The sequence below is a fragment of the Centruroides sculpturatus genome, unplaced genomic scaffold (genome assembly GCF_000671375.1).
Source record: "Centruroides sculpturatus isolate CEXI.00-Female unplaced genomic scaffold, Cexi_2.0 scaffold15, whole genome shotgun sequence".
NCBI classification, from domain to species: Eukaryota; Metazoa; Arthropoda; class Arachnida; order Scorpiones; family Buthidae; genus Centruroides; species Centruroides sculpturatus.
Genome location: NW_019384585.1, coordinates 1,240,466 through 1,266,395, shown reverse-complemented (window position 1 = coordinate 1,266,395; position 25,930 = coordinate 1,240,466). Strand labels below are relative to the sequence as shown.

The 25,930-nt window shown below is 24.0% G+C and overlaps 2 protein-coding genes across 2 annotated transcripts in view; both read right to left on the bottom strand.

The window, feature by feature from the left end:
- The window catches only part of LOC111624573 (adenylate cyclase type 5-like), an 83,851-nt gene extending 62,484 nt beyond the window's left edge, over positions 1–21,367 (bottom strand). Inside the window, exon 1 of the mRNA XM_023367464.1 lies at positions 21,310–21,367. The gene's annotated coding sequence lies outside the window, so the exon portion shown is untranslated. The remainder of the gene's footprint in view (positions 1–21,309) is intronic.
- A 3,290-nt stretch (positions 21,368–24,657) lies between these two features.
- Positions 24,658–25,930, bottom strand: part of LOC111624553 (glycine--tRNA ligase-like) — a 50,904-nt gene continuing 49,631 nt past the window's right edge. The window contains exons 15-16 of the mRNA XM_023367426.1: positions 25,482–25,669; positions 24,658–24,866 (exon numbers count right to left, since the gene is read on the bottom strand). Of these exons, the coding sequence (XP_023223194.1) occupies positions 24,753–24,866; positions 25,482–25,669 (302 nt within the window). The 3' untranslated portion in view covers positions 24,658–24,752. The remainder of the gene's footprint in view (positions 24,867–25,481; positions 25,670–25,930) is intronic.

The following is a 25,930-nucleotide window of genomic DNA, read 5'->3' as shown; positions in this document are numbered from 1 at the left end:
TTATAATATTAGCTAAATTATAATTTCTTTATAGATTTGAAATAGTATAAAACACTATTATTTTAATAAATTCAATTCTTTAATTTAGAGATCATCATTACTCAAAATTTATTAATACAGTCAAATCTCCAATAATGGCCATCTCTAAATGGCAACTATTTTTTCAGGAATGCTTCTTTTTGAAATGGATATAAAATAATTTCCAAACAATTGCCATTTTTTTATGCTTCTGTCAGTGGCCATTGTTCAGAGATTTGACTAAATTTTTAATATTTTTAAATGCTCAATAAATGTTTTCATATATTTATTAATTTATTATTCGTAATAAAAATTTAAAAAATATAAAATTTTTTAAGTATAACTGATGCAAAAGAGAATAGATAATAGTCTATAGTCCAGAATATTGTCTTTCTCTACTATTCAAAACTGGATACATATTATAAACCATAAAATAACACACCTTAATATCTTTTTTTTTGTGGTTTTAGGCCCTTTACTTCTCAAAAAGAGCACAAAAAGGCCCCCTACCTTTAATATCTTAAATCTCTAGTACAAAACAAATACTAAAACTGACTAACATTTTCGATCTAATATTAAGATCATTTTCAAGTCAATTAACATTCCAATATTTGGAATGCAAAATGAACAATGATGTATTACAAAATTAAGAGGAAAATTTAAATATATATATAATTACTGTGAATATTAAATTTTTCTTTAATTTTTTTCATATAAATCAAACATAACTCTAAACTTTTTAAAATTAAAATTCACAAAATAGATTTATTGTATTTGTAAATTATTATTTCATTGTAAATACATCAATGTAAATATTTTTTGCAAAAGTTTCATTTGAGTTATAATAAATCTATTTTTGCTGAATTTAAAAAAATGTATTTTATTCATATAATTAACATATACTAACTTCTTTTTCTTTAGTTCTTTGGAGTTAAAAGAGCTGAACAACATAGCAAGAAAAAGATCTAAAATTAGAAAGCTACCAACGGTGAGAACAAATTAAATCTTAATTTTAAAAAAATTCAAATAAAAAGTTTAATTATTATATCTTGCTTTTCAAATAAATTACTTTTTATTAATTAAGTTTATATATAAAGATTTTAATCTGAAATTTATGAAGAAGTTGTAAGTGTTCTTCAGATTTCGAAAGCCATTGAAGAGATAAAATAATTAAAAAATTTTTTTTATATTAAAACACAAGTTACATATGTGTGATAAAGTAAGATTTTCAGGTTAAAGAAAAAAAACTCTTTCATACCTTTGCTCTTTTCATTAAAAATAGAATAGAAATTTTTTATAACTTTTTTAGAAATAATAATAAATTATTTTAATAATAATAAAGCTTTACAACATAAAAGAACAAGCTAGAAAGGTTTGCTTTAGTCTGAGATAAAGCATCAGAAGTAGGTCAAATAGCTAATATTCCTTAACCAATGCAAGATTAACAAGATTTATTTCACTTTTGTTATGCCAGTTAACTGCAAATCAATGATAAACAAAGTATAAAAGTATCTTTAGTGAAACAGTTCAGAATTATTAGAAGCAGAAACTTCGTACTAGATTTAAAAGCTAATGAAATAACATAATTAAAGTTTGAATTTACCACAGAGTTCCTTATACATAAATATGCTAGATGTAAACAAATAGAATGAGAAGTTGTTTCATTCCTATCTATTGAAATATACTGTATATCATCTTATAACCATTACTGATATTCCATTATTCATTTTATGGATCATATATATATATATATATATATGTAATAATAATTCTAAGATCACATAACTAAGATTTTTCTTCCTATCTACAGAACTACATTTCTCCATAGAAGTAAATTTTAAAACTACATTTACTTCTTTTTTTCATAAAATTCTTTATAAAAAGTTAAATAAAATGTATACCTCTTAAATGTATTGCAAAATTTAAACAAAAAACTAAAGTAAAATGAACAATTCAAAACAAAAAAATTCTTTATGATCCAGTAACAATTTTTTTATAATGAATAAACACTTCAGTTATCTTCAGGTTCTACAAATTATTTAAAATACAAAAGTCACAGAATGTAACCACATAACAGAATGAAGTTAAATATTTAACCATTAACATAAATGTAAAAATTAACAATAAATGCAAAAATAATCTCTTAAGTATATTACATTTATTTAAATACAGTGCATAAAAATAGTCTTAATTAAAATCTTCTATTATTTTACACTAGAAATTTACTTATTTTTGTTGATTCATTGTGTTTATCTCCTATTTGTTGTTTCTGAGTATCATTTATGCTGTATGTCATGTCTGTAGTTGCATAAAATTTTTATCATGAAATAAAATAAAAAAAAATTTCAAGAATAAAAACAATATTTTTCAATTATTTTATCATTATAGATGGTTGATATTTTCAGATGTTTCTTCTAATCAAGATGTTTTTACTTACTTTTTATACAGAGGAAGTATCACAATTTATAGTTTGATTATTTTCTGTGACTATACAGTTTATGTAAACTATTTACAATTTATTAAAAAAATCTTAAGTAATTATATATTTTTATATCCTCTACAAATTTTTATCTTTCTTTATGTAATGTATATTTAGCAAAAGAACTGATTTAACTATACTATACAATATAAATCTTAGTTATCTAAACATCAAACAACAATGAAGTCATTAATTTATACAGTATCAAAGAAAAATTCCAATAATAAAAAAAATGTTGACCTTGAAAGATGAGAGTAAAAGTTTTAAATGCAGATATTAAAACTTGCACAAAAGTCAATACCATTAAGCAGCTGTTCTTTGATTTAATAATAATGAAGTATTGATTCCTTATTTAAATATGAAAAACTTTGAAAGAAAGAGAGTGAAGTATAAACCATACTTCTCAAATATTTATACATAAGAAATGTTAACTTATTTAATATTTATTACAGTAACTGAATTAGAATAGAGTAGAAGATATCTTATTATATAAAATTTAACTGAAAGAGCCTATAAGGATTTATTAATTCCAGAATTAATTTAACAGAAAAAGATTTCATTTATATATATATTGAAGCAGAACCAATCCCTGTCAAAACTAAAGAGTTCATGAATACAAAAATAACATTGATGAAATAACTTAATTTTACAAAACTTTCTTGTGGTAATGATTAATGGTAAATAATAGGCAAAGCTAAATTATTGGATACTTAATATATTNTTAATATTTTTCCTGAGGAAAATCAATACATCAGATTTAGAAATTATTAAAATGCTTTAGTTTTAAAAGCTAAAACAGAAATTGAAATGTAATTATCCCACAATTATTTATAAATTTGGATTATGTTTATGGTACAGTTATACATTATCTACACTTAATAAACTTTATATATTTTTAAAGAACATAATTTACATCTTTAAAATGTTATTTATTTATTTATCATTTCTTAATTACTTTGAAAAATTAACTTTAATTTAATTGTATATAAGCATATTTAAATATACAGTGACCAAAAAATCAGTTAATTATGTTCTGTTTTGTATGGTCTAGGTACACTTGTAAATATGAATTGGAAACAGTGTAAAACTTTATCTTTTTTCACAAAAATTTTATCTTTATTATGTTTCTATCAATATGTAGTCAAATAAGACAGTAATTTAGTCTTTGTAATGTTAATTGACTTTAGGCAATCCTGTATATTAATTAATTACAACAACCCTGTTAAAAAAGTTCTGCAAGTACTGTACTTTCCAAGTCATTTCTTCAATGTCAAGGGTTCCATAAACTATTGTGTAATATATGTTAATATATTAAAATAATTAAACATTAAATTTAATGTATACATGTGGAAGGTGGCAACACAGGTCAAGTGTATGGTGGCAGGAAAAAGAGACCAACATGTTTGGAGCTCCAGGGAGCCAGTGAGATCTACCAGTGTTCAGTTGTGTGTGAATAAAGAGTTGTCCGTGTTACCTGATCAATGTTACCGTACTACTGAGTCATTTATAATACATATTGTATGCCAAATTCTGTTTTTATATGGCAGATAAGTTCCTGAAAATCTATGTAAAAATATTCTATATATGGAAAAATGGGAGATTGGTTACAGACCTTAAAAAAATATGTTTCACAAAATATGTCAATTTTAGTCAATAAATCAAAGGAAGGACAATTGTAGCTTACTTATCAGAAAACTTTTATATTATTTACACAACTTTTATTTTATTTTTTATTTCACTTTTTCAATTAAACACCATTTAATCTCTACCTTATATCACTAAATGGCATACAAAAAACTTATTCCATATTGAAAATATTGAATTAGATTGGATGAGGAAAGGCAATGCAACACATGGGCAACCTGTCAAGGACAACATCCTGGGAGACTTTCTATGGGAACTGACAGCCTATTTAGGTGTTACACATGAGAAGAGAACCTGGAAAACTCCATATGGCCAACCCCTTTTTGTACTCTTTCTGCCTTGTGGGCAGTAAGAAGGCCTTTCTTTCATAGTCCATTGTTAGTTCAACCAAATCCATAATGGGATAGCCAGGTGGTGAGAGATGGGGTCTGACATAGCTGGGACAAAATATCCCTGAAAAATTCCTAGGGTTTTTTAAATGTCCAGATATGTTCCCATTTCCTGCAGAATGGTAAACTCTGCAGGACCTGATCAAGCGAAAAACCCAAGCAACTGTGTTCAGTAGTGTTATCCAATCAGCCATTGGCAGGCACCATACTGAAAGAAATCAGAAGAAACACAATCACACAACCAAATCATCAAACTTAAAATTAAATTTTTTTTCTGACTGCAACAAGTCTTTTGTTCTGGCTTCACTTTGCAATTAAATTGCAAAGTGAAGCCAGAACAAAAGACTTGTTGCTACACGTTTAAATAAATTGTAAAAAACAAACGTTAAAATTTACTAAAGCACATGTCAGTCTTCAACTCAAATTCTAAGGAATTTTTGTAAAAAAAAATTAGTAGTTTTCTGGAAAACAAAGTAAATACTCTTTCTTAAAATTAAAATCAATTGGAAGTTTTTAAAAAGTCGAATTTATTGAAACACATTAGATCAAAACGAATCATGTAAAAACAGAATTAGGTATACAAGACTACTTCTTCTTCTTCTGGTTCCATATTCATTTCTGAATGTAGGACTAGTATTATAACAATCTCAATTGTGCTTCATGTGTGAGATACAAGACTACACTTAATTAAAAAGGAAGAGGGTTTGCCAAAGGTGCATAACTGTACACAACAGGGAGGGAGGATGGGTTAAACAGGATACATAATAAATGGATGACCGCTAAGTAGCAGATATAGCTAAATTTTTAACACAGGTTTTGAAAATGAGAGTTTATACGAAAATAAAGAATTAAAAAAGTTTCATAAAATTTTATTTTCTTGATTTAACTTTGTTTCAAATAACTAAGCACATGCTAATTGTGAGGAAAAATATTGTTTGTAATTTTGTTGTCTAATGATAATCAATTTATATATTAAGAATTTTTAAATTTTTTATTTTAAAATCAGAGAAAATTTACATAAATGTGAACAACAAAACTAAGTATAGCACTTGATTGAAAATAAATAGCCTAATATGATTCAATTTTAATTTTCTTTTATGTACCTAAATTACATTCAAAAACATTATTTTTTTAAAATAAATCTGCTTGTTTAAAAGGTTTACTTACAATAAAATTTATATAAGATGACAAACTTTTTTTATAATGGCTATGGATAGAGTAAATAGTATATCATAAGCATATAACTTTTAGTTATTTTATGAAAAAATCTCATCTATCTATATAGGAAAAGCACCAAAGTTGGAGCCTATCCCTAACTGTAAGTACAACCCCCAGTTTACTTCAAAAAAAAAAAAATACAGACTGTCAACCAGTGAAATCATTATTATTCAGTTCAAGTTTCTCATCTATTAAAAGTGTGTGGATTTTTCATTCTTGCTATCCATGAAATTGTTGAAATTGACTTTGTAGTATATCACTTTACTTCTTAACAATTAACACTTCTAATTTCACATTATTAACAATTAGTAGTAGAATAAAATTATGGGTACTTATGGGTTAAGAGTACGCCAGTTGGAAATAGCAATCAAAGTCGCGATTTTGAATGAAAATATCAAAATAACAATAGACAAGTAAATTTAAATCTAAAAAGAAGAAAATTTACTGTTAAGGTTGTAAAAATATCTTGGATCCCAAAAACTACTTTAATGAAATTATCACACTGAAAATGATGATATCTGCATATTTTGTGATGGGAAGTAATCATCAGATTGACAAGGTGAACTGTAGATGAGATGTGTATAATGCCATATAGAATGTTTAGGTGTAGAGACAGATGAATATGCAATTTTCACAAATAAGCATTTTCATTCCTTGATGTAAAAACATGTTTAAATTTAAATAAATCATTTTATGCAAATCAATAAACAGCTTGCATAACTGGATGCAGTAAATAAACAAATACCAAAAAATCCAGTGGCAAAAGATTAATTTGTAAACAGATGTTTTTGAGATGACTTAATCAGTCATCTCAGGTTATATATAACCTGAGGATGACTGATTAAGATGGTTGAAAACATGTTTACAAAATGAAGTAATCTTTCTGGATTTTTAGTATTTGTGTGTTTGATCATTTCACACTATAATTTTCTGTTTTCTTTCTATTTTTTCCCATAAAATTCCATTTATATTTGAGATTCCAAATTTGGAGCACTTTTCCAAATGATCATTTTTAACACAGTTTACTAAATGCTTCTTTATAAAAACTTTAAATTGTTTCTAAAGAAAGGAGTTCTTGAACAACTAATCAAAGAATGTTTTGGCATTAAAAACAATTTTAGCTTTATTATTATTAAAGTTATAGTAGTAAAACAAATTGGAGGTCCAACTTTGGTGCATTTCCTCTATATATTTCATGTATATTTCAAAAATTATTTAAGATATGAAATTTTCAGAAGTAGATTTGCAACCCGTTTCATACATTTTCAAATTAAGCTTAATCAAAATTAGACCAAAATGTATACAAGCTCCTACATAAAATATTGTTACATTATTTTCTTTTTTTAACAATAACTATTTCTTTTGTACATTTTCAATACTGATAATTTAATTTGCTTAAATTTGCAAATATGTTGATATTAATTCCAGCAATTACATGCATTATTTTTCTTTTTTTTGTAAATAAATAAACTAAAGCAGACTTTCTGTAAATATTAAAACCATTTTATCATAAGTGATATGTTTATATCTTACATCTTACATATAAAAAGATATGAATATATAAAGTATGTATGTATATTATCTTAGATAAAACAGACACTCAAAGACTGAGCTGAATACTTTATATATATACAGTAGAACCTCGATTATCCGGATTGTTCAAAATAAACAGAAATTTTACGAATTTGCTGATTTGCACTTGGCGAATTACGATACTGTTTATGTACGTGATGGAATGCATAACTTTTTTTGTTTCAACAACGTCTCACCCGGCACAGTGGCCGTAAACTCTTAAATATATTTTGTGTCGTAATAAAAATATAACTTGGCATACGTATTTATAAATAATTTTATTTTCAAATTACATCATTTCTATGACCAAGGGCGGCAAATGGGCAACGTGGGCCACCGCCTATGCCTCGCGCTCCGAAGGGCCTCATGCCTCGAAGGTTTATGCATTATTTAAAAGCCGCGAATGCGAAGAAAAAATTTTACTCGTCATAAAACGATAAATAGTTTGTCAAATTTTTATTCATAAAAATGCAGTTTCAACTGCTTTTTATTTTATAAAATCCGTCTTCTTGCGCCACCAGAGGGCCTTTTAAACAATAGGTAGTCTGTTAGCGTTGGTCAGTAGTAGTCCAAATTCAATACGAACGTTTGTTTCTTGAAAATTTGATCACGATTTAAATACAGTATTTATTTTTAATATTACCGATATGTCATCGAAAAAAAAATGTGTTGTATTATCATTAAAAGACAAATTAAAGTATTTGTTTCGATTATCCGAATTTTTCCTTATCCGGACTACCTTCATCCCCAATTAGTCCGGATAATTGAGGTTCTACTGTATATATATATATATAATAGTAAGAACCAACAAAAATCATTCACTATACTGAAAGTCCATTATATGTATATAGGGCTATCAAGAAGGGAAACTGGAATTTTTCCCTGAGGATCTGGAAAAAATTTAGGGCCCTTAATGATTCCTAACCCTATAAAATCAACATTAGTTTTACTAACAAAAAATAAAATTTTTAAGACTGCTTTTTATTAATAAAGAAACATTCTACATAATTCATTTGTTTAGAAATCAAAGGGGGTCCATTTAGTCCCACTCTACCCCTGGGTCCCAAGTAAGCTCTCAACAGCACTGTATAGGTATGTGTATGTACAGTACAGTACATAAAATGAAATACACATAAGTAGTTTTACTAAAAATTTTTACATAATGACCACAAGTAAAGCCTCAATATGTAGCTAAAAGCCTCAATATGTAAATAAAAAAGTAATCTATATTGAGTAAATGTTATAAAATCAAATCACATTACATTAAAACAGAATAATTAAAAATAATATATCAGAAAAAAGTAAACAATAAAAGTTAAAATATAATTAACAATTAAATGATTGTTAGTTTGGAATAATTAAAATAATGTTAAGCATTCATTGCATGTAATACAAGGAAGAGACAGCAGTTAAAATGAACAGTAAATGTACTATAAATGATCATCTAATGCAATTTTTATTTGACTAATAAATAAATAATTTTTTAATATCATTTTGCACAAGTAATGAAAATGTGATAAGTGCTTCATTAATATAATTGCAAGTTTAACACATTAATTCTAAGAATTATTAATTACTTTGTGATTAACTTTTATCATCGTAACCTCAAGTCAATTAACCCAAGTATAATTATTCGATTGACTATTCAAAAATAAATTTATTTTACTAATGGAAAATGTTTAATTTCCACAATTTGTGTACAAGTTTATATAATTTAGTAACTTAAATATAATATACTAACTGATAATTAGTTTGAATTTTGTGAATTTATTTAAAAGTAATTATTACTACTTTGTTTATTAACAATAGATGTAGCTTCATTTATAATTTTCAATTTATTAAACAAATAAAAAAAAATTAATTAAAAATAAATAAAATAAAATACAAGGTGGTCCAACCATCAGTTAACAATTGTAAAAACTAACTTATTATTTAAATATTTTATTACTTACACTTTACAAAAATTATTTCAAAAGAGATTCTTCTTGTTCAACAGAAATTACAATGATTTAACAAATTAAATTATAACTTTTATAATATAAAACTCATTGATAGCTTGAGTAATTCACATGGTTAACTGAATATTCTAATAAAAATCTGATTATATTTTATTACTCTACTCACTGATTAAAAGAATATATTATATGTGATTAATATAAAAGAACTAATTAGTGAGCATACAATTCAAACTGTTTACTTTGTATTGTATTTATCATCATCATAATTAAAATTCCAATTTTATTTTACAATTATTAATTTGAAGTACAGTATTTTAAAATTGCTTTACTTTATCCATGAAATTTTTTGACTATTTTTGATATTTCTTGAAATGTCCAGAATTAGAAAGAAATAAACTTCTTTATGTCAGTACCTATAAATATATTTCTTTTCATATGAAGCTAAATTTAGATTTATTGCTATCCATTATCTATCTATCTATCTATCCATACATATTATATAAGTTAAAGTGATTCTTTATTCAATGAATATTACATTCACATTCTTTAATTTTATTTTTAAAATTATTAAGCAAAATCACTCATACGATATAAATATATTAAACAATAAATTAATCTTTTAATATAAGTTTCTAATTTTATAAAACTACTTATAATGAACCAGAGATATTTGTAATGAAATTGATTTGAGAATGTCTTACTTTTAATTCACGAGCAACTGAATATGAAGACAAAGCTTATGTCAATATTTAACTTTTATCAGCAGATGTATATTAAAGTTTTTGTGTAAGATAATAGTGCACAAAATTTCCATAAAATGAGCTAAACTTAATAAATAATTTATGTGATTTACAATTCAGAAGTTAGAGAATTAAAAATCAGTCATAACACCAAAAAGCTATTTTAAAAATTGCAATTTAAATCACTTTTCAGATAAAAACTATGAACAGTATTTCCTTGACTGAATGATCAAATGAAACCATATTATATAACTATTTTAAAGAGAGACATGTAGGAGCCAAATACTTTTGGCTCCTACATGTCCTGTACTGAAAAATTGCTATTATCGATAGTGCAGTAACCAAACAGATTTATATTATGTTTATATTCATGTACTGTATATAAACTAACAAAATATACCAATAACATTCAAAATACTTAACTTAAAATATAATTAAGCCATAATTAAAATACTTTAACAAACTGAAATAATACAAGAAATATTTAGAAATTAAATTTGTTCATCACTAAGATACTCAAAAAAATGTATATCAAATTTACTTTATCAAATTAAATTACATTCTTTTTATTAAAAGTAAAAGTATTTCTTAATAATTTAAAATAAATACTTAGTACCTATATAAAATAAAACACTACCTTAATTTATACAAATAAATAAGTTTATATTGATGATTAGTTTGTTTTAAAAATTATCTTTGTATTTGAATCTTTGTGAATGAAGCAATCATTTATACAGTATAAAATAAAGATGATTGAAAATGGTTTTAAGAAAACCAGATCTGGAAAGTTGTGTAAAATTCCTCTTTGCACAATAATAATTTTTAGATGAAATTCCCTCTTCTGGATAATTAGTATCCAAAACATTTATCAAATCACCATTAACTTCTAATTCCTTAATTTAATCCAACTTTACTTCTGTAGACAAATTTTCACCTATTCCAGCAACTTTATCCAATTTTATTTGTAACATCAATTTTACTACTGGACATTCAGTTAGACCTTTTAATCCTGCTCCTCATTTTGAAGAAAATGTGAATAAGAACCAGGATTTAATTCAATTTTAGGCATCAAATGCAAGAAAACATTAACATTTTGTAGAAATAACAATTAGAATATATAGTAAAACCTAAAAAAATCATGCTCTGTCTTTCAAGTCAACCTGTATAGTTGTCAATATCAACCTGGCCAAACATAAGATTTCACACACAACTGGATCATATTACTATACAAAAACTTTATTTATCAGCAATTGTTGATAATGTTCTATTTGATTAATGTTCATTTAACTCAAATACTGTTTTTTTTACTGCATTTCTTTAATTTAATTTTAATATAAATGATTGCTTCATTCACAAAGATTCATCAGCCAAAAAATATTTGTTAATGTAGGTTTGAAGAAAAAAGCTGCTGGATAAATAAATGTTTCGGATAGTACAATATTTCAATTGCTTGTATTTAATTACTATTATTAGCACCGATAACTAAAGTATTAACAGTGTTATCAATAGAATAAATATTTATAGTATAATTTCTTAATATGCGAGTTTAAATTTATAATTTAAATATAGATAATATTTTATTATTATGATATCAATGGAAAGTATCCTATTTGTGCCTAGGGTTATGCCAAACCAAGGCTACAGAAAAGGCTAGTATTATTAAGATTATTGAATCCTTAGTTCTCATTAGCAAAAAAACAGTAAACACTATTATAGGAAAATCAATAAAACTGCAATTAGTTACAATTATGCAACTACCAGGATTTTGATTTAAGTTATTTTGGTTGAATAAATACTTCAATTCAGAAATGTCTTTTGACAAAATATTTATCTGACTTCTGTACATCTAACACAATAAATGATTATTTAAATCAAATCTTATTAATTAAATCCTTCAATAGCATACTGTTTGTTTGGCAATTTGTAATTAGTTAATATTTTTCCTGAGGAAAATCAATACATCAGATTTAGAAATTATTAAAATGCTTTAGTTTTAAAAGCTAAAACAGAAATTGAAATGTAATTATCCCACAATTATTTATAAATTTGGATTATGTTTATGGTACAGTTATACATTATCTACACTTAATAAACTTTATATATTTTTAAAGAACATAATTTACATCTTTAAAATGTTATTTATTTATTTATCATTTCTTAATTACTTTGAAAAATTAACTTTAATTTAATTGTATATAAGCATATTTAAATATACAGTGACCAAAAAATCAGTTAATTATGTTCTGTTTTGTATGGTCTAGGTACACTTGTAAATATGAATTGGAAACAGTGTAAAACTTTATCTTTTTTCACAAAAATTTTATCTTTATTATGTTTCTATCAATATGTAGTCAAATAAGACAGTAATTTAGTCTTTGTAATGTTAATTGACTTTAGGCAATCCTGTATATTAATTAATTACAACAACTTTTTAAACATAATATAACTATAAAGTGTCATAAAATTTGTTTCTTTATATTATTGCTATTTCTGCTTATTTATCATTAAATATCCTAAATTAATTAATAAATAAATTGAAAAACAACATGTGAATAGGAAAATTTATGACATTTTTATTGCTTTAATGTATCATTTTAACTTCATATATTTTTAATGATAAAATAAGCAAATGTTTTTACTAAGTTTATAAATTTATTTTGTGTATAAATTTTGTATATATATCATCCAATGCTAGCCTCAACTGATATAAGATAATATTTTTTTTTATCATCATCAGAAAACTTGTCAGCTGCATCTGTGGAAACCAGCTGTTATTTGTCATCAGAATGTTTTCTAATAATATATTTATATATGAAGAGATGAAATAGATTGAGAAGAATTTTTTATGAATATTTTTTTAATATTGAAAATATGTTTTAAGAATGTTTTTACAGTTATTATTCATTATGCAATAATTATTTTTTTAAAGTAAAATTTTTATTATGAAAAGAAATATAATTAAGTAGAAATATAAATAAATTGACTACTTATAATCATTAAATTATATACAAAAAAAAACCCTTTCCTACATTAAGAAATCAGTAAAACAGAATAAACTTGGCTCAATTCCAAATTGAATTAGGAACCATTTACCATTATTTTAACAAAATTGAAACTATTTAAAATTTATATAATTCACAATGAATACAAAAATTGCCAACCTTACATCATTTGTGCATTTTCTTAAATGATGCAGATCAAATAGACATTAAAAGGTTGTCAGATACAGCATTTGAAATGTAAAAACCTAAGCTTACAATAGTTCTTTGTAGAATTCTCATTTAAAATTGGTTATAAAACAGCACAACTATTACCAAAGAATCAATTATATTTTATTTAAATAAATTTAAAAAATAAAATTACAAATAATTATAAAATACAATTTTTCTTTCTTTTATATTTTGTTTAAAAATAATTGTCTGTTTGTTGCTGAACTTTTTATATAAAATCACTAAATTCTAAATTACCATTATTTTAATTACATGCATTAAACAGCAAGCTATTATCATAATGGAAATTAAAATAATAATAATAATAAAAAGACACTCATTAAAAAGTAACTCTACATGAATATAAATATTTTAAATTGACTGAATAATAATTTTATTTAAAAATTTCATTGTAAACATTTTTAAAAATTAATGTAATTTATTAAATACACTAATTTTAATTATGCAAAATTTATTTTAATAATTAAAAATTGAAAATGTATAGAATTTGAATAGAATATCAAATACATGTCTGATATTTGATAAGGTAAGATATAAAGTGACAAGATTAAATCAGATTCTGTATCATGTGACAGCCACTGGATCCAGTTGAATAGAAGAGGTCGCAACTGCTCCCATGGATCTTCATGTGAGCAGAGCACCAGATAGGTTGTTCTCATCTCTTGGCTTCTGGTTGACCCAGCACAATGGCCTTTCAGGCCTCAGTGCTAACTGACTTCCCCAAACAGTAACAAGAATAAAATTTGAACAAAATAAAATTAAATATCTTTCTAAAGCACAAAAAAGTAATTAAAAAACATAATAATAAATTTCAGTTTCTTAAATAACATGCATAAAATTAAGCATTTTATATTTGCCATTTTTATCACCATAAAATATATTGACTCAGTTTTTAATCAGAAATGTTCTTAAATTTAAATCTTTTTCTGTTTGTCATCATCTTTCATTCAATTAACAGAGTTCATTTCCACACAGCAGTCATCTCTAAAAATTTTTTGATAGATTTGCTATCTATTATTTTCTTCTATCACTTTTCTACCTATTCTCTTAAATTTAGACTGAAGCTATTAAGTTTTAATCCAAATTTATTTTTTTCTGGTAAACTAACTTCTCTAATATTCGTACAATGCAATTTTGGCATCTACTAAGATTAATAGGCAATTCTGACAGCTAGGAAAATCAGATATTTTGCTGAGATTAAAGTTTAGCTTATTGAAAAACACACAAAGAAAATAAATATATAAATACTTGATAAAACTACAAAAAATTATCTTCCTTATATTTTACAAGGCTTAAATTAATTTTCATTCCTTTATAAACTAATTATTTAACTAAATAATTAAAAAATTTAATTCTTATTGTCAGTATTGAAATTTTTATTTTTTTTTAATTTTCCAATTTGATACATAAATATGTTTTATTTAAATATTGTTAAAAATTAAAATCAATGTATCACATTTCCTTTTTTTACCTTTTTTTTTTTTTTATCTTACTGCTGTATACTAGAAGAAAATCAATAACTTTCCAAGTCAAACAAAATTTTATAAGTAAATACACAAAATTTTCAAAAACAGCTTTATAAATTTATATTCAAAATCTTTTTGAAGTATTTATACTAAAGTTTATATAGCAGATACTTTAAAATATTATTAAGATTTTAGTTACAAATATATTATATACAATAAATGCCATAAAAATCTATATTCTGACATATCTAAAATATAATTTCATTGATTTCTATTCAATTCCAAATACTTGTGAATTAAATGAGAAAATAATTATTCTTTTATACATAATCTTATACAGCAATTTTATCTAAATCTTTCCGTCTCTGAATAAGTGCCTGTAATATTTCTTTTCCAGTCAAATGCTAATGAGACAAGCAAAGGAGATTTAGAACAGATTACTGCACACAATACAAATACTTTATTGCTCATGGGAATAATGTTAAATATGAAACAGATGTAAAATTGGGTTGTAATAAATAATCTATTTTGAAAAGTGAACTTCTTAGTAATTTTAATATAAAAAAATAGGTTTAACTATATATTAAATAAGAGCAAAAAATTATAAATTAACCAAACAACAGCTTAAAAAACCAAACTTAAAAAATTAATGGCATAAAAATGAGATTTTAAATTAAAAATGTATTAAATTTTATTTATTTAAGAATCAAATGAAATAAATATTATAACACTTTGTTTTATTATTTAACTTTTAATTTTGAAACTGTTTAATTAATATTAACTGAACAGTTAAAAGTTACAGTAAATAATAAAAAGTTTGAACAGTTAACTTTAACTTTAAAATAATTAAAAAAAACAATATAAATTACTCTGTTTTATAGAAAATATAAATTTATATGTACAGTACATAATTAATTTTCATTGTTTTAATACATTTTATACACTGCTATTAATAAATAAAAAGTAAAAAAAAATTTCACTTCTTTTCTATATATATATACACATGATTTGATTTGTTTTATTTAACATAATATATTTCGGATTGAATTAAATAATAAAATTCTTTGCAACAAGTTACCTATTATAGTTTTTTTTATATTTAATTTGCACTGCTGAGCTAATATTTGATTATTGACATAAACCAAATGCTTTAGTTACATTAGAATGACTATAGCTAAATTCTAACAAAACTATGGATTTTTTAGAAGTCCAATAATCCTGCAAAATATATACATATATATATTTTTTTTTATAACCTTTATTTTATAAGAATAATTGAAATTATAAATATGATATAATACAGACCTGCTTAGAGAAGGTAGAAAATATTTTTTAGTCTTTTCAGGAAGTGTGTTCCCAATACATAATAAAAAAATGCATAATATCATTGATTTCTTTTAACAATTTACAAAATTTACAATACATTTATTTTAACAAAGTGACACATTTTGACCAATATATTATTATTCTTAATAAATTACACATATTTCTTAAACTATAAGTGAAAACACTTTAATGTGTCACATGTTAAAAGAAATACTTTTGTCTAAGATAATCATCTATTTATGAGTTACAATTCCTATGTATTGTTATTAAATATTCCTTCTTTGGAACTAGCTAAAGGTCAAGTTTCTTTGTATAGAATATAACAAAACTTCAAAATTTCAATTTAATATTAATTCCTAATTGAAATTCATTAATTAACAAATCCTTGTATTATCATTTCATTATAACATAACTTTCTACTTTGGAATAAGAGAGACATGATGAAAACTGATCTCTCTCAGTATGTCAGTTGTTGTTATTCAGTCTTCTTTGTTTATTACTTGCATTAATAAATTTTAATCATTGTAAGTATTTTTAGATTTCAAAATATTTGTTTGTTATAAATACATTTAAAATATTCAGTGCAAAGTCAAATTATTAAAAGTATCAATTTTATTCAAAACAAAAAAAACTCTTAATAATTAATTATAATTTCAATAATTTTACTAAATTTATTTACATGTATAAAACTTATAAACAAAACAATATTTTCTGTTTAAATATCTTAATTAAAATAATAAATTTAAAAATAATTTTTGATAATTTATATATATATAGTAACTAAGAANTACCTTTTTTTTTTTTTTATCTTACTGCTGTATACTAGAAGAAAATCAATAACTTTCCAAGTCAAACAAAATTTTATAAGTAAATACACAAAATTTTCAAAAACAGCTTTATAAATTTATATTCAAAATCTTTTTGAAGTATTTATACTAAAGTTTATATAGCAGATACTTTAAAATATTATTAAGATTTTAGTTACAAATATATTATATACAATAAATGCCATAAAAATCTATATTCTGACATATCTAAAATATAATTTCATTGATTTCTATTCAATTCCAAATACTTGTGAATTAAATGAGAAAATAATTATTCTTTTATACATAATCTTATACAGCAATTTTATCTAAATCTTTCCGTCTCTGAATAAGTGCCTGTAATATTTCTTTTCCAGTCAAATGCTAATGAGACAAGCAAAGGAGATTTAGAACAGATTACTGCACACAATACAAATACTTTATTGCTCATGGGAATAATGTTAAATATGAAACAGATGTAAAATTGGGTTGTAATAAATAATCTATTTTGAAAAGTGAACTTCTTAGTAATTTTAATATAAAAAAATAGGTTTAACTATATATTAAATAAGAGCAAAAAATTATAAATTAACCAAACAACAGCTTAAAAAACCAAACTTAAAAAATTAATGGCATAAAAATGAGATTTTAAATTAAAAATGTATTAAATTTTATTTATTTAAGAATCAAATGAAATAAATATTATAACACTTTGTTTTATTATTTAACTTTTAATTTTGAAACTGTTTAATTAATATTAACTGAACAGTTAAAAGTTACAGTAAATAATAAAAAGTTTGAACAGTTAACTTTAACTTTAAAATAATTAAAAAAAACAATATAAATTACTCTGTTTTATAGAAAATATAAATTTATATGTACAGTACATAATTAATTTTCATTGTTTTAATACATTTTATACACTGCTATTAATAAATAAAAAGTAAAAAAAAATTTCACTTCTTTTCTATATATATATACACATGATTTGATTTGTTTTATTTAACATAATATATTTCGGATTGAATTAAATAATAAAATTCTTTGCAACAAGTTACCTATTATAGTTTTTTTTATATTTAATTTGCACTGCTGAGCTAATATTTGATTATTGACATAAACCAAATGCTTTAGTTACATTAGAATGACTATAGCTAAATTCTAACAAAACTATGGATTTTTTAGAAGTCCAATAATCCTGCAAAATATATACATATATATATTTTTTTTTATAACCTTTATTTTATAAGAATAATTGAAATTATAAATATGATATAATACAGACCTGCTTAGAGAAGGTAGAAAATATTTTTTAGTCTTTTCAGGAAGTGTGTTCCCAATACATAATAAAAAAATGCATAATATCATTGATTTCTTTTAACAATTTACAAAATTTACAATACATTTATTTTAACAAAGTGACACATTTTGACCAATATATTATTATTCTTAATAAATTACACATATTTCTTAAACTATAAGTGAAAACACTTTAATGTGTCACATGTTAAAAGAAATACTTTTGTCTAAGATAATCATCTATTTATGAGTTACAATTCCTATGTATTGTTATTAAATATTCCTTCTTTGGAACTAGCTAAAGGTCAAGTTTCTTTGTATAGAATATAACAAAACTTCAAAATTTCAATTTAATATTAATTCCTAATTGAAATTCATTAATTAACAAATCCTTGTATTATCATTTCATTATAACATAACTTTCTACTTTGGAATAAGAGAGACATGATGAAAACTGATCTCTCTCAGTATGTCAGTTGTTGTTATTCAGTCTTCTTTGTTTATTACTTGCATTAATAAATTTTAATCATTGTAAGTATTTTTAGATTTCAAAATATTTGTTTGTTATAAATACATTTAAAATATTCAGTGCAAAGTCAAATTATTAAAAGTATCAATTTTATTCAAAACAAAAAAAACTCTTAATAATTAATTATAATTTCAATAATTTTACTAAATTTATTTACATGTATAAAACTTATAAACAAAACAATATTTTCTGTTTAAATATCTTAATTAAAATAATAAATTTAAAAATAATTTTTGATAATTTATATATATATAGTAACTAAGAAAAAGAATTACTAAAAAGTCCTAATAAATGAAAATTTATTACTACAGTTATTCTAATTTAATATGAATAATGTTCTCTTGCCCATAACAAATCAAATTAAAATCCAATACATCCAATTCTGTCTTTACATGGTATAGACATTCCTGAAAAATCTATATAAAAAAAAATAATAAAAAAGACATTGTCTGGAAAACTGAAGATTGGTTCCAAATCTTAAAAACCAGTAAAAAATATTACAATAAATCAATTAATATAATAATATGCATTTAAACAAAATATTTCAATTTTACTTAATAATCAGAGAAAGGACTTAACAAAATTTAATAAATTCATATTATTCTCACACACTTTAATTGAAAAAGTTGAATAAAAAGTAAACACTGAAATACTTCTAACTTTTAACATCAAATGGCATACAAAAACTATTCCATATTGAAAGAAATGTGATCATACAATGAAATTGTCAAATTTTAAATTAAATTCTTTTCTAACTCACTACAGAATAGTCAGAATGAAAGACTGGTTTTAGCTAGACACATTCAAAAAAGTCCCAAAAACGCAGTGAAATATTAATATGTATTTGAGCATATGTAACAACCTTAAATGTAAATTCTAAGAATTCTTTTAAAAAGGAGCAATTTTTGTAAAAAAAAAAAGTATAAATATTTTTTTACAATTAAAATTAAATGGAATTTTTTAAAATGGTATATTTATTGAAATGTGTTAGATCAAAAGAAATCATGTAAAACAAAATTAATTTTTTTCAGACCATGTCCAATCATAATACTATAAAAACAGAACTGGATATATATTAAACATAACTACAGTATGCATGTAAGATTCAAACCCAATAAAGAAAATTAAGAAAACATTAAGAAACTTTGTCAGATTGTCAGTTTGTAAACATTGAATTATGTATAGTGTGTATAAGTATAGTGCATGAATTAAGACAGGTTTAAAGTTTAAATTTATTATTATTAAACTATGTCCTAAAATATCAATTATCAAACAAATTTGTGAATATATTCAACTCAAAGAAATGGAATTGTCAGTAAAATTTGATTTAATAACTTTGAGGTAAGAAATTTATTAAATTCTAAAGTTCTAAAATATAAGCACCAAAACAATCACATCTTTTCATTTTTAATAAAGAAATTTTTTCTAGATTTAATCTCCCTATTAGTTTTAATTAATAATTTAGTATTATTTAGTCAATTTAGAAATAAACCCTATCAAAATCAAAATCCCAATTATTATTAGACCTAGAAATTCATGTTTGTAATGCTAAATTAATAACCTCTACTTCAACAAAACAGATTTTCTTTTTAGTAATTAAAAATTTCAAGCTATACTTATCTACAAAGTCATCCTGAGCTAGGGATTTTTCCCTCAGCCCCATAGTGGTTCCTACTGCTATAAATTAGTGTTATCTTTAAGAAAGCATTTTATTAATAAAGAAACATTCCCAAATTTCAATCTATTCAATAATATCAGAAAGTTGCATGTTATCCTATGGGCAAAAAGGGCAATTGCCTGGGCCCCAAACAAATATTTTATAAAATCATTACTGTAATAATGTCATAAAAATTTAAATTTGAGCCATATCCAGGAATCCTACATCACTGGTGTGGCACAGGAACAAGGTGCACTGTAGTAGTACCAAGCGTAAACCCTCCAGAAGTCACATTAAGAAAACAAATGAGGATACTGGAGGATTCTCCGCAAAGAAAAATCCAAATCAACTCAACATTCTATATAGGACTGGCTAATTCAAATTTGCCTGGACCCCCACGAAGCTATAATGTGCCACTGGGCGCACACTACGCCAGACCCCACAAAAACGCTAGACAACCCAGCTTATCTATCATCTCTAACTTATAAAATCAATTATATTAATTTAATTTGATGGCATTTTATCAATCTAGAAACCCTAAATATTTCAGGACCAACAAGTCCTGAAATAAGTTGTATTCTGCTCACATTTCCTGACTTATAATTATCTAAATTTAGCCTTTTAAATCTCTAATTTACTTATCAAAATTTGAAATTTAACCTGTAATTTATATGATCGCCTCTATACATTTACAGTATCTAGAACAACAAATCACATTAAACGGTGCAGGTGCTCTTTACATGCAGCAAATAATGTAAATATATGCAAAACTGAAGCAGGGATACTTTTAAAATGTTTAATGTGTCAATTTCAGATTTTAAATCTGAAATACACACATTTAAACAGTTTAAAATAAACAAACAAGTTAAAGTGCCTTTGACTTTACTCTACGTCGTCACGATCTGTTTGTTTAAACTTTTAAACGCATCTTTTATTTATTTATATTTGAGTAAGACGATGACAATTAAAGTGTCTTACCTTCTCAGATTCCTGACTCTTACATCCATTAAGGTAATGGACGACAAATCACTTGAGCAGAAAACTACAAACAGCGCCCCCTCGAATTTATTTACCGAATTTCGAAATTAGATAATATCTCATTTCTATGGTAACGTTAATGTAGTGGAAATTTTTTTTATTTAAAAATTCTTTACTCGTTATATCGAATTTCGTAATTATATGATTAATATTTATTGAGATTTTTCGGGAGAGAAAAAATTTATAATTTCTTTTGTTTTAAATTAGCGAACAGCGATGCGGTTAACTTGTTATTGCTGCATTTGCGTATGTGAAGTTGCGGCTACCTGTTTACACGCCACAATTTAACACTTTTTAAGCGTTTCTTCTACTAAATTAAGCTTTTTATCGCTTAAAAAAAACGTTGATTTGACTTTTAATTATGATATTTCTGAAGGATTTCTTAAAAAACAAGATTTATCAGTATATAACAAGACATATTCTCCTTACATAGAGCATTAAATTAGCTTCATATTCATTTTCTAGAACTAAAAACTAAATGTAATTATCCATATGGTAATAAAAACTGCGACATTAAATAAATGCCAATTTACATAAAAACAAATTCAAAAAGTTATTAATGCTTGTTATAATAAGGCAGAGTAATGTCTGTGCTTAGTAAAATATTAAAAACTAATGCATTAAGCTTTTAATTTTGCATATAAAACACTTTATCCAACGTAAATTCTCATTACGTTCATCGTAGAATTTTTTAATTGCAATTAAATAACAGTTTATTATATTATTGATGATAAAATCAGCTTTCTAATTCATTATTGCAAATAAATACAGTATTTTACAATGAATAAAATAATTTAATCTGTTTTGTGTCTAGTTCTTAATAATTATTTGTAATGTAATTTCATATAATGAGAAAACAAACATTTTGTTTAGCTTAATTTGATGATTCGTGCAAATTTTCGTTTTAGGAATTTTATTTATTTAAATTAATTATTTCAATAAAATTCATAAAAATGTAAATCTAAGTTAAAATTATTCTGAAGCAGATCTGGAGATGGTCTGCAACTGTGATTTAATATATGCTGTTATCTTCCTCAGGATCAGAGATAGAATTTGCCCTCACTCAAAGGGGTTTGAAGTGCATGGCATCCAAGCTAATAAATAGTGCACCAAATTGCACTAGAATACACTACTTGTACTCCAGTACAGTTGTATTTATTAGTTATTACATAGTAGACATAAGATATAGTCCAGTGTCTGCTTTGTAATAAAAACTCCAAATTCCACCTTGCACATGAAAACCCACACCTGTTAAGTAGCCATTAATATGTTGACTACTTTAGTAACAAAAGTAGGTCAAACTGAGTTGGACATCATCTTTTGTTTCACAGGGAGACAGGGATATCAGTAGAACAGAGAGGAAGGATATTCCAGAATAGAAAAAAGAAGTCCCTGAAAATAAACTGTTATAACTATATGTGACCTTCCCAGGTGGTCTGAGAGAAAACCTTTACTATAGAAGGAAGGAAAAACAAATGGCTTAAGAATTAAGCCATTTGTTTCTAAACTTAAGAATTGCTATGATTACCTTCACTTCTACGGCACTTCCAAAGTGGCAACTGAATCACAAATAATTCATCTAGTTGTTTCAAACTAGTTCTAATTGTTCTTAAAATAATCTATAAAATAGGTTGGTTTGAAAGTCAGTTAACAGATATATATTCAGTATATCTTAACTGACTTTTGAATCAACCTATATATGTTACATATCAGAGAAAAAATATTTTAAATAAATCTAAAAGTGTCCCATTTATAGTTGTCATTTTGAGATCATTTTATCATTGGTAATGTTGAAAATAATCCTTATTATAAAAGTATTTTATGTAATTTTAAAATCCGTAAATTAAAATTGTTTAAAAAATTATTTACTTAGTTTCAGAAGTTTATCATTAATTACTATGAATGTTTTATTTCCAAATGAATTTGTATTACTACTAAATTTTTATTTTTACAGTAAATATATTTTAAATACTCTTGTATTTATAATGGTTACAAATTTTATTTTCAATATAAAACAGAACATATGATTATCAATAATTCTTGCCAATTCCAATTTTTTTTTGTTAGAGTATAATTTAATTTTAATGCCAAACATTTTATTATAACTAAATTAGATTATTTTTTTTATGATAAACATTACAAATAATAATAAATCCTGAAAACTATAATAATTTTATATTTACGTACAGGTATCTCTTGTTTAATGTGCTAAATTAATTGCAGCAATCCCTTTATATTTGAGGCAGAAGTTTTAATTAATGTGGATTTTTCAGCTGTCTTTACTTAACATAGATAATGTATTTGATTAACACAGTTACAGAGGGATTAATTAACCATGTTAATCATGGGATGCTTCTATTTAACTCTAAGTAATAAATACACTTACCTTTAGCTGTATTCATCTATCAAATTGCAACATTAATAATTTATTTATATATATTCCTGATGGAGTTTTATAATTTTTATTTTATACATATTAAGTATATTGATAAAAATTTAAATAAGCAATTAGTATATATTTGAAATTGTTACAATACATTTATCTTTGGGATGATGCCATTTGATCAAACTATTCTTTCTTGCAATACCCAAAGATGGCTGATTAGCCAAACTTGTTTGCATATTTCTTTTGCCCTCATACTTCAATTAGGCATTTTATATTGTTAAATTACTTTAAAATAATCTTTTATGTGATTTATTAATACTTATGTATTTATAAATTTAAAAAAATTATTTTCTCACATATTTTCATTCCATTTTATAATGATTATGCCTTTTTACATACAGTACAGTCAAAACTCAGTTTAGTACTGCCATTTGATCATCTCTGAAAATTGGAATTAAATCAAGCGTTGCACTAAACCAAAGAATTTCGAGCAAAATTATTTAAAGTAATGAAATCCATGCACACAAGTTTGAGGTTTATGACTTATAAGTCACATGATTGGTGATAATTTTCTGACAATTCAATGATGATGGATGACATCCTTTATTAGGAATATATAATGGCTTCAATACAATGGATGCTATTTTGAGGTTTCACTGTACATTTAAAATATCTGTACATTCTGTAATGATTTTACTTAAGGAATAAAATGGTACAAGCCACCATAATTCATAAAATATGGAGGAAACAGTTTCTTAAGACTATTTTTGCCATGTTTTGAATGGTGTTACTTTAAAATAATCATAGATATATTGTGAAATATACACATTTTCATTATATAATTAGTAGCAAGATTTGTATGTAATTTGATAAAATTTTGCATTAAAAAAATGAATTCATGCCTTTTTAACATCAGATTTTTATTCCATATACAATTCTATATAATATAATATAAAATAAAAGTCAAGCAAATTATAAATATAACATTTAAAAAGCACTATCCAGATTTTGTAGATTCTTGTTTTTCAAATTTTGGATATTGGGCTTTTACTGCCTCCCAAGTTCTTCTTCCGTTTGCTAAATCACTAACTAATGGTGGGATATCATCCAGCTAAAAAACAAAAAAAATAAATGTTTTTTTTTTTTACTATAATTCTCCATCCAAACATTACAAATTTACACACAAATAATGCAATATTTTCAAATTATAAATGTTATTATAATTTATTGTAATTACTCAAGTGTGTGAAAAATTCTAAATTATATGCAATTTACAAGAGAATACAGACTTGTATATAAACGCTATTTATAAATTTCAGCGCACACTTCTAAATCTATCAATAATTAAGAATTTATTTAAAGTTTTAATGTAATTTGTAATTAATTACATTTTATATCAATATTACTCTAATTTTAAACTACCGACTTCCTTTATATAAGGTCTATAAAATGTGTACTTTTATAGAAGAGGAAAAATTCAATACTTGATTGAAAATAGTGGATAATACTATTAAAAATACATTACATTTGCTATGTAAATAATTTAAAATTTTTATTTTTGAATTCATGAAATAATTACTCTAGCTTCTTTGGTTAATAAAGAAGTTAGACAAAATTATTAAACAATCCAAGTTGTAAAGTTAAAGATTATTTTAAACAAGGGATGCATTGTTAGAGGAATAAATTTATTTTTATATTGTTAATAAATAAATAAATAAATACTTACAGGTGCCCTGATCTGTTCCATTGAATCTCTGTCTCTAAGTGTAACAGTATATGGTTCTTTCAATGTATCAAAATCTATTGTGATAGCAAAGGGGATAGCAATTTCATCAGTTCTCACATATCGACGGCCTATAGAACCACTACTATCATCAACTTTATGAGATACATCATAGCGTGTTAATTCCTCAGCTGAAAGAAATTTTTAAAATATTATATTTGCAAACTGTTAACTAAACCAAACTATAATATATTTGATTATTATTATTATTGAAAAATTAAGGTTGAATATACAGTAGAGCCTCGATTATCCGACCTAATTGGGGACTGGGGTTGGTTGGATAATTGAAAGGGCGGATAACCGAAAAGTATGAAAAAATCTATTATTAGTGTAGTATATTATTATATCCCATGTAATTAGTATATTAGTATATTGCTATTAACCTACTTTGC